At 45.7% G+C, this 12,117-nt stretch overlaps 1 protein-coding gene across 2 annotated transcripts in view; it reads left to right on the forward strand.

The window, feature by feature from the left end:
- Positions 1-2,720: 2,720 nt before the first annotated feature.
- GPR107 (G protein-coupled receptor 107) overlaps positions 2,721-12,117 on the forward strand; it is a 32,760-nt gene continuing 23,363 nt past the window's right edge. The window contains exons 1-7 of one of the 2 annotated variants that reach the window (XM_038156123.1): positions 2,721-2,751; positions 3,478-3,677; positions 8,278-8,403; positions 9,154-9,204; positions 9,419-9,507; positions 10,157-10,323; positions 12,048-12,082. In XM_038156123.1, coding sequence (XP_038012051.1) covers positions 2,736-2,751; positions 3,478-3,677; positions 8,278-8,403; positions 9,154-9,204; positions 9,419-9,507; positions 10,157-10,323; positions 12,048-12,082 — 684 coding nt within the window. In that variant the 5' untranslated portion in view covers positions 2,721-2,735. Of the gene's footprint in view, positions 2,752-3,477; positions 3,683-8,277; positions 8,404-9,153; positions 9,205-9,418; positions 9,508-10,156; positions 10,324-12,047; positions 12,083-12,117 lie in introns of those variants that run through there. The other variant, XM_038156124.1, reaches the window with a different exon arrangement.

Raw genomic sequence — 12,117 nt, forward strand, 5'->3', positions numbered from 1 at the left:
GGATGCAGCAGGAAGAGGATGTACCTTTCCCCCCCAGTTACCACCCTCACAGCTGCTTCCCTTTGATTTGACAATTCTACCCGAATTATTCCTGTCCAAGATAAGGAACGTGGATGCTGCTTGTAACCTCTCATACACTGGGACCGAAACAGCACCGGGAAAGGAAGGGGACACACCTTTCCTAGAGGCCATCATCATCATCACAGCTGTTTCCTCGCTGCTGTTACAACACTGCTCAGATCACTCACACGCACCACGGGGGACCGCGGTGCTCTTAATGCCCCATCAGGGCCCGCTCAAAAACTGATAAACACCTGATAAACACCTGATAAACCCTAATGGCCGTGGCCAGCCTCACCTGGGGCCTCTGCCCACACCCTCACCTTCCAGGGTGAGATCCCTGGAACCCTCTGCCCAGGGATCCAGGGGCTGCATTCAAGCTCTGGCCTGAAAGCGCAGTTGCTTTGCCCCCTGTTTTAGGCGGTCCCAGTTCCAGCTCAGGCTGTGGATGCTGTTGGTATGGAGCCTAGCTCGAATCTGACCTCACCTTCGACTGCCTTGTCCCCGTCGGCCATCATCAGACCATGCCCCGTCACCCAAACTGCAGAGGGACTTCCCAGCTCAGCCTTGCCCCTGTCTCACTGCCGTGAACTCAGCAGATCACCTCGATTTTGGCTGCCTCCGGCTCTGACCCCTGGGCCTGCGGACTGGATCCCGAGTGACTCCTGCCCCGGATCTGTGTTTTTTGCTCACCTCCCCACTCTACACCTGCACCCTGGCTCACAAAACAGAAATCTGCCATGAAATGGCAATCTGGTTCATTCTGTGCTGAGCTGTGCCTGCAGGCTGCGCCTCCATCGTGATTTCCTGACACTGATACCTCCCATCCAACAGCAATAATTCCCCATGATGCACTTAAAAAAAAAAATCGTTCTGTGATGAGTTCTAATTATATGTTTAATTACAATGAAGGAGTAAAGAAAAAAGATACCCAGCCTAAGAATAACTGCATGTACTGGGAACAGCAGGCTTACAGCAAAGTGATCTCGTGTGGAAGCTACAATGAAGCAAATCAATGTCACGATGAAAATTATTGTTACAGCTTATTAATGACAGTCAGAAGCTGCTTTGTATCTTGATAGAGATGTAAATTTAAACAGAGACATTTTAATATACAAATTCTTAGAAAAAATGCATGGCCAAAGAAAGTAAACATGCTATAAATTCTACTTTTTGTTAATTTTGTATAGGTAATTGGGGAACTTACAGATACTACAATATCCTAATAGCTGGTGAAGAAACATTGGGAAAAAATAAAGATCTTCAGAAAATCTCCCTTCTGCTGCATAAAAATCCCTGATTGCTAGGAATCATCCTCAGGTTAAGGATGATTCTTCTTCTGAAGGAAGGTTCTGAAGGGAGCTCCCAAAGGCACCATTCTCAGACTAAAAAAAGCTCTGCAGGTGAACCAAATCTCAGAATTCTAGGGGAATTTCTTGACCACTCTAGCAGTCAAAGTGCTCCTGATATTTGCCATCGGCACGACAGCCTGTGCTGCAGCTGTGGTTGCAAGCAGCCGTTGTTTCTCAGGAGTCAAAACTCCCCAGCTTTCCGAGGTGGTCCGTGCACAGGGATTATAATAATTACAATTAAAAAAACCACCAAAACAAACAAACAAAACCCACCGCAACTCCCCCCTCCCCCCCGCCAAATTCCAAGAAAATATCTAACCCGAGTTTTTTAGAATAAATCATCCGATGTTTGCAGCTCCGTGCGGTGCAAGGGCTGATGCTGCCAGGACATCTAGTGGCACACGTCCGTACTGCCCAGACAAAGAACATTACTAGAAAAACAGATTTTTTTAATTTTTTTTTTTTTTTCATGCTTCCAGATATTTCCTGGTACCAGTCCAGGCTTCTTTGGCTGTTGGTGAGATTTCTCTGTTTGTTTTTTCACCTAAGAATACGCAAGGAGGAAATGAAATTTTGAGAAAAAATGTACAGGAACATCTGAATCATCTCTCTAAATAAAGATGGGACGTACTACACAATCTTGATGAAATAAAGGTCAAGGCCATTGATTTTTCTCTCCCTTTTCACCCTCACTTGCCTGGTCCAGTGCAGTTGTTTATCTGTCTCTAGACAACAGATCTTGTACAGCTGTTACTCCACACACTGAAAGGGAAAATCAGCATGTCTGAGTTTTAGGAGCTGAAAGCACAAGGCTCCTCATTAAAAAAATTAGATTTATTGACATTGATGGCTTCCCATTGCATAGTTTTTCAATTTTTTTTTCTTTAGCAATGTGCCAACCAAAAATCCATTTCAATTGCCCCTATTCATGTTCATTTTGCTTCTTCTGTTATTCTCATTTTCAGCAACAAGTCATGGAAACCAGGCCCAATCTGCTTTTTGTTTTATTTGTAAATGTGACTACAACTACTAGTTTAAATAGGTGCAAAATAGTTTAAATGGGTGCAAAACTAATCCTGTAAAGCAGCAGAAATCCCTTTGTTTGTTACATATTTTTCTGGCTATATTCAAAATCAATACTTTAACCCTGGCTTTAAATAGAAAAGCAATTTTCCTGTTGTTTGGACTACCTGATGTTCAGACGTCTGCTGTTGCCATAGCTCCCAGGAAGAAGCTGGAACTTGCTGGTAGATCCACGGCTGAGCTGGAAACAACCACTTCACCCCTCCCTGTAAACAACCATCCCACATCTCCCTGTGGACGATGCTGCAGGGCTCAGGTAGGAAGAGCTTCAGGCTTTTTTGGGTTTTTTTTTTTTGGTGTCACCCCACAGAGGCTGGTCCGAGGGAGGCTCAGGGGGTTCCTTTTGGCCGGTGTCCCCCTCTGAGCCCCATGGCCATGGGGGGACCTGCCACCCAGGGGGGACCCCTGTGCCAAGGGGGTCCCAGGGCTGAGGAGGGACCCACTGGACAGGGCCTGGCTGCTGCCATGGCCCTCGCTGAGGGGCCTGATCCGGCCTGGGGGCATCGTGGGGAGCAGCCTGTGGGCAGGGGCAACCCGGCAGAGCCCAGCAGGGCCTGAGGGGGAGAGAAAAGGGCGGGAAGCGCCTTCCCCACGGGGGAAAGGCTGAGGGAGATGGGGTGCTCAGCCTGGAGCAGGTTGTGTGGAGAGCTCACAGCACCTGCCAGGATCTCAAGGGGCTACAGAAGCCGGAGAGGGACTCCTCGGCAGGAACTGTGACGGGACAAGGGGGAGCGGGTTCAAACTGAGAGAGAGAAAATTCAGGCTGAACACTGGGAGGCAATTCTTCCCTGGGAGGGCGGTGAGGCTCTGGCACAGATCGCTCAGAGAAAGTGAGGCTGCTCCCCGGCAAGCGTTCACGGCCGGGTCGGACGGGTTTGGGGGCACCCTGGTGCGGCGGGAGGCGTCCCTGCCCGGGCAGAGGGTGGCACCGACCGAACCCCCAACAGCGCCCGTCCCCAACCCCTCCATGACTCCCCGACAGGACCCGGCCCCGCCCACCGCGGTCACGTGACGCGCCCCGCCCGACACGTGACTCGCCTGACCCGGAAGTGGCGCGCGGGGGACGCTGACGCTGGAACAAAGATGGCGGCCCGCGGCGCTGGGGCCGTGCTGGGGCTGCTGCTGCTGCTGCTGCTCCGCGCGGGCCCGGCCCGCGCCCGCGTCCACCACCTCACCCTCAAAGTAAGGTCTGCGCCGCCCCCGGCCCCGCTGGCTCGGCCCCCGGGTGCCCTGAGGGGAGCGGTGAGGCCGGCCCGGCCCCGCGCACCTCCCGCGGGCCGGGATTGGTCTCCCCACGTCTCTCTCTTCGTTCTGCTGCGTGCCCCGAGCCTTCTTGCTCTTCGCTTCTCTCTGAGCTCTCCCCCTGCGCCTCAGCCCGCCCGGGCCCCGCCTTGTTCTGCTTTTGCCGTTATCCTCCCGCTCCCTCTGCCCGCTTCCCCCAAGCCCCGTCCCGCTTGTCCCGGCCGCCTGTGTCTGAGTCGCGGGTAACGCGTGTGCAGGGCCCCGAACTGCGGAGTGCGAAGGTGCAGCCGCTTCACGTTCCCCTAAAAGCCTTGTGATAGGGGAGAGCCGAACGTGGGCTTAGGGAGAGGTTTCTGGATGTGGATTTGGGTTGAGTTTCCTTTTCTGCAGTGTCCTGGTCGCTCCGTGGGGCGTTTGGCTGCCGCTGCTTTGCCCTACCCGAGCCATTGGTGGTGGCTGAGGAAACTGACGCTGGCAGCTCTCTGTTTTGGCTCCGTGGGCTGCTGGGTGTGCTGTGTAGGAGTGATGTGTTAGGCTGTGCCTGTGTTTGAGAAGAACTCGTTGTTCAGGGTTGTTGCTGGGGAGTGCTGGAGGTCAGGGTGAAGGTGTGCTCTGCCTGTTGTGCTGTGCCTGAGCTGTGGGACAGAGGAGCTCTGCATTGAAGTGATGCCTTCTAACGCTTCTGTGGAGCTCATGGAAAGCTCTCTCAGCCTTCAGCATTTAAATTTTGTTTTGCTTGTCAACAGCATGCAATATTCTGCCAGTGGAAACATTGGAAGAGATAATAAAGTGGTAAATGACTGGGTCCTGCATTGCTGTGCTGTTGTAGGAGTTCAGGGATAATCCAGGACTTTGCAGCCTTTGGGATACAATGAGTGCTGGAGGTGTTCATATCTTGTAGGAAATCCTCCAGACTGTGTAGTTGTTTGAAGTGCAACCACATGAATGTTGCTGTACTGCAGGAGAAGTGAACTTTTTCCTGAAGCAGTCAGTTAGGAGGCTTGTGCTGGTTCCGTCATTGTTTTGAGGAATTCGTGACAAACAGTTGAGCACTGAAGGATTTCCCCTGGGGTGATTCTTTACCCTTTAGTAAAAACTTCCCAGCTTGCCTCAAGCAAATGTTCTCAGCAGCAAACACCGTGGCCTTTGGTCCCTATTGGGGACTGCTGGATCAATTACTGAATCCTCTTTGGTTTTTTTCCTGTCAGAGTGGGGTATGGGTTTGGTGTTCAGGTGTTTTGTGCAAGTTGCAGCACAAACCTGCTGGGAGAAGTAGCAGTGAGTGAATGCCTCTGCCCACCTGCTTTATAAACTTCATTGTCAGAGCAGTTGAGCTTTATTGTTGGAGCAGTTTCTCCCTTCCTCCTTCATCCCCTGCTTTACAGCCTTTATGTAAACATCAGGCTCCAACAACTGAGTCCTTTCACAATGAAAGCTCCTGTCTGGTGTTCTTGCCAGTGGCTCCTGCTTTGCTTGCAAGTGTGCATTGACACTGAGCCAAGCTAAAGGCCACAGCTTTGTGGGAGTGTTTGATATTAAATTTCCTCAAACAAGCTGTTATTCCTTAATTCAGAATAGCTTCATTCTTGTATCTTTGTAATTCCGTGCCAATGTGAAGCTTTTTTGTTGTCAGGAAAACAAGCCACAGTCTGAGCAGTTTCCAGCTCTAAAAATAACATTTTATCTTTTAAAAAGTGTACATTTTTTTTGCAGTAAAGAAATGATTTGCTTGATTTTTGCTGTTTGACTGACCTTGCCAGAGAAGCTCCTCCTCAGCAGCAGTTGTTATCACCTTCATTAGTTTAATGAGATATGTTAAAAAACCCAAAACACTTCAACTAACAAAACCTACCTCCTAAAAAAAAAAAACTACAAAAAAGGGAAGTTACAGAAGACAAACAGAAACAATTTTCAGAGGATTCCAGAAGTAGCTGCAGTTGAAATGTTTCTCTTGACTAAAAATAAGGCCTTTGTCTGACATGGAATTATAGAGAAGATGCTGGTTTTCAGTGGTTGCCTGTAAATGCCTGTGGCTTTCTAATGTTTCAGACTTTAAATAGCTCAGGCTGAAAATACCTTTCACAATAATTCACTCAGTCTTACACAAGTTATAAGCCTTCCTGTTAGTCTCACACAAATAAGAAGATTCTTTCCAGGTAAGGGTCACCTGTCTCTAGTGGAACTCTCACTGCACTGCCAGTGTGATCCCAATTAGGTTTAGGGTAAAATGGTGGAGGATATTTTTCTGCACGTTCTGAGCTACAGAATCATGGATTCCACCTCACTGTAACCTTATTCAAATATTGCAGGACCACTTTTTATCCTACAGGAGTGGAAGAACTGGGGAGGACTTTTATGGAAACAAGCTTGAGCACTTTGAGTATTGGTTTGACTGTAAGCTGTTAGTGATGAGTCCCAGATCATCTCTTCTCAGTAGGACAGGCTTAATTTTAGATGCACCCTATTAAATTAAATTAATGTGTGTATTAACAACTTGGATGCTGAAGTGTTCACTTGTATGGGTTCACACCTTTGTTGTGAACTTAAACATTTCTGAAGTCAGTAGTTGAGTGATTATAAATAAAAGCTGGGTTCTCTCAACCCCATTAGTAAGCCAGTGTCTTCAGGCTGTCAATCTGTGGAGCAATAGATGCTCTTGCTGTTGCTTGGTGGCAACTGGTGACAGTGTGTGTGTGTGGGATCATGCGAAGCTGAAGGATTTGTGAACTAAATCTGTAAACTCTAAACACTCAAAGCTGAGATCAAGCCAGGGAGGCAAGTGGTGTGTGTTGTATATTAATTATCTGCTGCTGGTGGGGAGCATATCAGTAAATCAGCGGAGTAGATCACGTCAGCTGAACTGAGGAGCTCCTTGCAAGTGCTCTCAACTGAGCAGCTGCCTCTGGTCACATTTGCAAGGTACAAAACCTTGTGTCTGGATGGCACCGTGTCCCCTCAGATTCACCCAAATTCTTCTCTGTGCCTTTGGGGTTAAACACATCTGGTGTGGCCTGTGAAGAGCCAGGATGGATTTTCTGTGCTGGCTGGGAGGTTCTGTGGGGTGCAGTGCTAGAGGAACCCGGTGGGCTCCTGCCTGAGGCACGTTCCATGACCGAGAGCCCGCAGGCAGCAGAGCTCTAATGCTCTGTTAAACACGGCATCTGCTGGAAGCCCTGTGGCACTTAACTTTTCTTTCCTCTTCTGAGCATCAAGGGAACCATCTGGTTATTTGCCAGGTTAACTTGATTCTGTTCGGGTGATCTTATTACAGCTGGATTGCAGGTTAGCTGTGTCAGGATTGCTGTCCTGCTTTACAGTGAGGGATGTTCACAAGTCAGGAACGTTTTGTGCAGAGATGTCAAAATCAATACTGGGGTGGAGAGAGAGAAAGAACTTCTTGTACTTGTGCAGTTCATAGCTCGGTCTTCCAGGACTGTCTGCAGAACAGTGTGCCTTTAGCAGCTGACTTCTCTTTTTAGAGAATTCTGCAATCTGATTATCTTTTCCTAGAAGAAGCGTGAGGAAGAAACATATTTTGAAATTGGTTTTTATTGCCAACTTGTCAAATGTTTTAAGTTCCATTTTAAATTTGCTTTTTGATTTCTGTTGCCTTGTTTCTGCTTTTCTTCCAATTAATGACCCAGCTGCAGACATTGGATGTGACCTTTTGTCATCTGATGTGGCAGCTGTGTGTGACGTCAGCTACTTTTCATGTGAGGTCCTTCATGGCCTCCTTAAAAAAAAAAAAATTAAATCTCACTGTACTTGAACCTTTATCAGCTGAGCAGGGCATGAGGAGAGATCAAGTGCTTTGGTTTCCTTGTCAGACTGAGAGGAAGGAAATTATTCTCCAGCTAAACTGGGAGCAGAGGAAGGAATTCAATTTTTCCTGCTAGAGAAACTAATCCAAGTAATTCAGGTTTTGGTATTTATTATCTTATTATTTTTTATTTATTTTATGCCAGAAATCATTTGGAGGTAGGGGACTATATATAAAACTTTATTTTCACACATAGTTTTCCAGTGTATTAATGTTTGCCTGTCCAAACACTGACCCTGCCTAACACAGATGGTCTGGGGTGGTGACAATGCACTTGCTAAACACTTGGCCAAACCCCAGCTTTTGGTTAGGTAAGATCCCCAAAGTCAATTTCTTCAGTCTGTGGAAACGACAGTAGCCACAATTCAAACAATAGCTGTCTTGGTGTGTCTGCAGTCACTTGAGGGGTTTTGCTGTATGCTGTTTAATCAGTGATGCCAGATGTTTAAATTCTTCCAGAATTTTGCCTGTGTATTTCCCAGCAGCATAGCCAGCCAGCAGAAACATGTCTGTGTAAAGTCCTTGCTGTTCAGGTTATTGGAAAAGTTGGTCCATTCCAGTGAAATAGTGGTTACATCTGAAGGTATCCTAAAGAAATTTGCTGTTTGCAGAATTAGATCTTTTGCATGAATGTTCAAGTGTCAATCACTCACCCTGCTTCCCCTTTGCTGCAGCAGATGACTCTGCATCTGTTTGTAAACTTGCTTTCCTTTCTAACAGGATGATGTGAGGCAGAAAGTGCACCTGAATACCTTTGGTTTCTTCAAGGATGGTTTCATGACAGTGAATGTCAGCAGCCTTTCCCTGCATCCAGAACCAAGCCCTGATGACATGGACAGTTTATCAGTGAGTTCCTTCCTGTGAAGCCTCCTGTGAAATTGCCCTCCACTTGTCTGAGGTGTCAAATCCAAACTTGTGATGCTGTTAGCTTTGCTTCTCAGCATGAGCCAGTTATGAGGATGTGTGTATTGAGATTCATCCCTGAGCACTCTCCATCCTGCTGTAAGCATGAGCCTTTAACATCCTCTGCTGAACTCAATGCACACATCTATAACTTACACTGAACATCAGTTTCCTGACAGTCCTCTGATGAGAAGTTTTTTCACACTGTGTCATGTAGCTTTGCCATTCAGCTTGTGATCATTGTGTCACTAGGTTTCCAGAACAGTGACAGTCTTATTTTTAACAGAACTCTAATATTACATGTTATATAGCACATTATATTAGGGGTTTTAATAGAGATTAGGTAACAGACCTGAGTTCTTACTCTGCTGCACAGTTTCACCTCTTCATTGCTATAAAGTATTAAATGTTTTTGTCAAGCAAGAACGTGTGGAATAATACTGAAATAAGTTAAAATGCTCAGATGCAGAAGGTACTCCAGGTTTAGTTTGGGTTTGAATAATGATTTTTTTTTTTCTTGGTGGATATGGATGAGTTTGTTATATTTGAATGTATTTTTCTGCCTGATTTGGTGATGAGAAAATACCTGAATTCCACCTTAAATGTAGTTTGACTTGTTTAGAAGCAGTATTTTTAACTCTTTCAGTAGTGGTTTGGCTTCAATTTGACAAATTGTTCTCAATTGTCTCCTAGGTGGGGTTCAGTTTGGATCGAACAAGTAATGATGGTTTCTCCACTTACCTGGTAAGAGTAAGGGATGTGAGCTTGCTTTTCTAAGATGGGACATCTCACAGTCTACCTGGCTCTGGGGATGGCTGGAAGAAACAAAAAAAAAGATGGGGGGACTTTAGACATGGGCAGGATTGATTCACAACTTGCTGCACTTAGAATGGTAACCTCTACCTGGAGGGGAACATGTCCAGAGGGCACTTCAGAGGGGTTTTGTTCATGTTACCAGGATGAAGAAGTGGATTATTGTATCTTGAAGAAGACTCCAGAGCCAGATGTCTTTGTTGTAATCTTACTTCTGGACATCCGAAATAAAGTGTGAGTGTACAAAACATTTTAAAGTTACTTCTTCAGTTGAAGATAATGTCACATTTGATTTATTTTTTAGGGCTTGGAAAGCTTCTCTGCATGTAGGTTGTTTTTTTTTTAAGGGGTTACATGACAGTTGAGAGGAGGTGAGTGTAAAAGTAAAACATCTGCAAGAGGTCCAAGAATTCTTCCTGCATATTGGAGGGGTAAAGGGACAGCAGGCAGAAACACCCTGCCTTAACTGTGCTGAATGAGCTTAATGAGCTTTGATGTCTTGGGTCACTTTTGCACTCAATATGGAATTTTATTGTTTGTCTTGAGTTCTCTTTTATTATGGAAGTACCTTCAAGTCTGCATTGCTTTCTTTTGCAAGAGCTGATGTGTGGTAACTTTTAGTTTCTAGTGAGACTCTTCTTACCAAAGCTGAAGAAACTTAATTTTCTTCATCTGCTCTTGTATTTCATGTAGAGATAGAGTGTGACTTTTCCCACACTGATCAGTTCTGCTGTGAGTCATGATCTGGTTCTTGCCTGTTCTTTGTGGTACAAAAAACAAGTCAAGACAAGTTGGTTTTCCTTTATTTGGTATATGGCTGTGACAGCCTTTTTGAAAATGTGGTTTACTTTCATTTTGTAATAAAACCTCTTTGTTTCTTTAGTGTGAAAGTACGGTTCTCTTCAGAAGCTGCTTCTTTGTTACCTAAAATTTTATTTGTATCTGAGGAAAATGGTACTGCCTTAAACACCAAACTGCTAAAAACTTCTGAACTGAGCAGTGATTCTGATAAAAAACCTCCAAAGACCAGTGAAAATACAGGTGACCAAGGTAAGCCAGCTAAACCTGACCTGTGTGTGCTCTCACTGCTGATTCCTCATTGCTGTGCATCCAGCACTGAGTTGTGGTCACGTTCTGGGGTCCCCTGGGGCTAGAACTTAATGTACATCCTGTGTCAACCTGTGCCCAGAGCTGCCTGTGGGGCTGGTGTCTCCTGCTCAGTGCTTTGTGTTCACCAGCCCTGCTAATCCATCAGAGAGACAATGAGTGTTGGAGACCTTCAGTGCCTCTGAGGAGGGGTTAACAACTTGGTTGTCTTTTGTCTGGCAAAAAGAAGGCTAAAGAGGGAATTTTATGGCCACCAACATCTAGTTGCAGAAAGGTTAGGAGGACAATTTCAAGCAGTTTGTAGTAGTGGCACACAATGTCTGTTTCCCTTTATTAAGCCTTGGATGTCTCAGATGGGATGTTAAGGCAGAAATAAGTAAAATAAATAAGATATCTTTTCTAAATAGGTATTCCAGTACTGTAGCAGATCATTTGTGCAATCCAATCTCCATATTTTATGGTTTTATATGCTTGACAAAGTAAAACCAGGGCCAACACGATACAGTTCACACCATGTGTGCTTTGAGTCAGAAGCTGCATTTGTCTTCACAAGTCCTTTCTAGCCAACATTTGTATGAGTCTGTGTCTGTCTGAAGAGTTGAACTCCTGTCACTTAGAAACTATGGGGAGGGAGGAGTAATTGTACCAGTAATCTTTCTAGGAGGCACAAGCCTTTGTCTGGCTTCCAGACCAGCAGACAAAATAATTTTATAATCTCAGCTCTAATGGGATTAGCTCATGTTATCCCTTCCTGGCAGAGTTTAGACTTCAGATCAGACTGCTGAGCAGTCTGATCTGGAGTAGTCTGAGTCTGTCTTGGCCTGTCACATTCACCAGCTTTGATACCATTCGAAAGCTTGGACAGCTGTTGTAACAAGTCAAGAACCAAGGGTGGATGGCACTGAGATAATGGATCTGACAGCTGTAGTTTTGCTTTCTCTGGTGTAAAAAGTGTAGCGTTTGGTGGACAGTGCACTGAGGTGTGGGAGCCAAAAGCAAAGCTCAAGTCTTGAACTTTTTTTCCTGCTAGAAAGGGGTGTGACCTAATGTTTGAAAAGCTTCTTATAGGAGAAAAGTCAAACTGTGAACTTGACATGCTGCTCTACTGAAGGCTCCTGTCACCTCAAGTTCAGAGGAAATGCTGACCTGGCAGGTCACCTATGCTTCTTTGTTTTGTTTGTTTGTTTGTTTTACTGGGAGCTTAGTGGAAAGCTGTGAATTTATTCCTTCCTCATATGGAAATTAGGATTTCCATATGTTTGTCAGGCCATGTATTAATGCTCAGATTGAGATTTGTCAGTGAAATTAACCATACTCAGTCATAACACAAAAAATCAGAGCTGTAGCTTGCATCTGGTTTAGGTCACCTGCCTCTGGTCACTCTTACCAGAGAGGTTGGCAAGATTTCTGGGGTAGACTTTTGTAGGAGGTGTGAGAATAGAGAATCATATCCTGGCATTTGAGGATGCATTCAGAATGAATGCTGGCTGTGGGAAGAGTCCTCTGAGAGTAAGGAGAGACTGGGGAAGCATCTCTGTTAATGATTAGCTGGGAAACTGCCACGCAGACAAGTGTGGGAAGATGGGAGTAAGGTATTGACAACGTGGTGGTTTCTGAGGATGTCCAAATGCGAACACTAAATGTACCATTAATACTTTTATCTCTAGATAACAAGTCCAAACGAAGTACAACATCCTCCCAGGTAAGAAACTATCTGGAATTCTGTTTCACAAAGAC

Source organism: Motacilla alba, chromosome 17, assembly GCF_015832195.1.
Source record: "Motacilla alba alba isolate MOTALB_02 chromosome 17, Motacilla_alba_V1.0_pri, whole genome shotgun sequence".
Classification (NCBI taxonomy): Eukaryota; Metazoa; Chordata; class Aves; order Passeriformes; family Motacillidae; genus Motacilla; species Motacilla alba.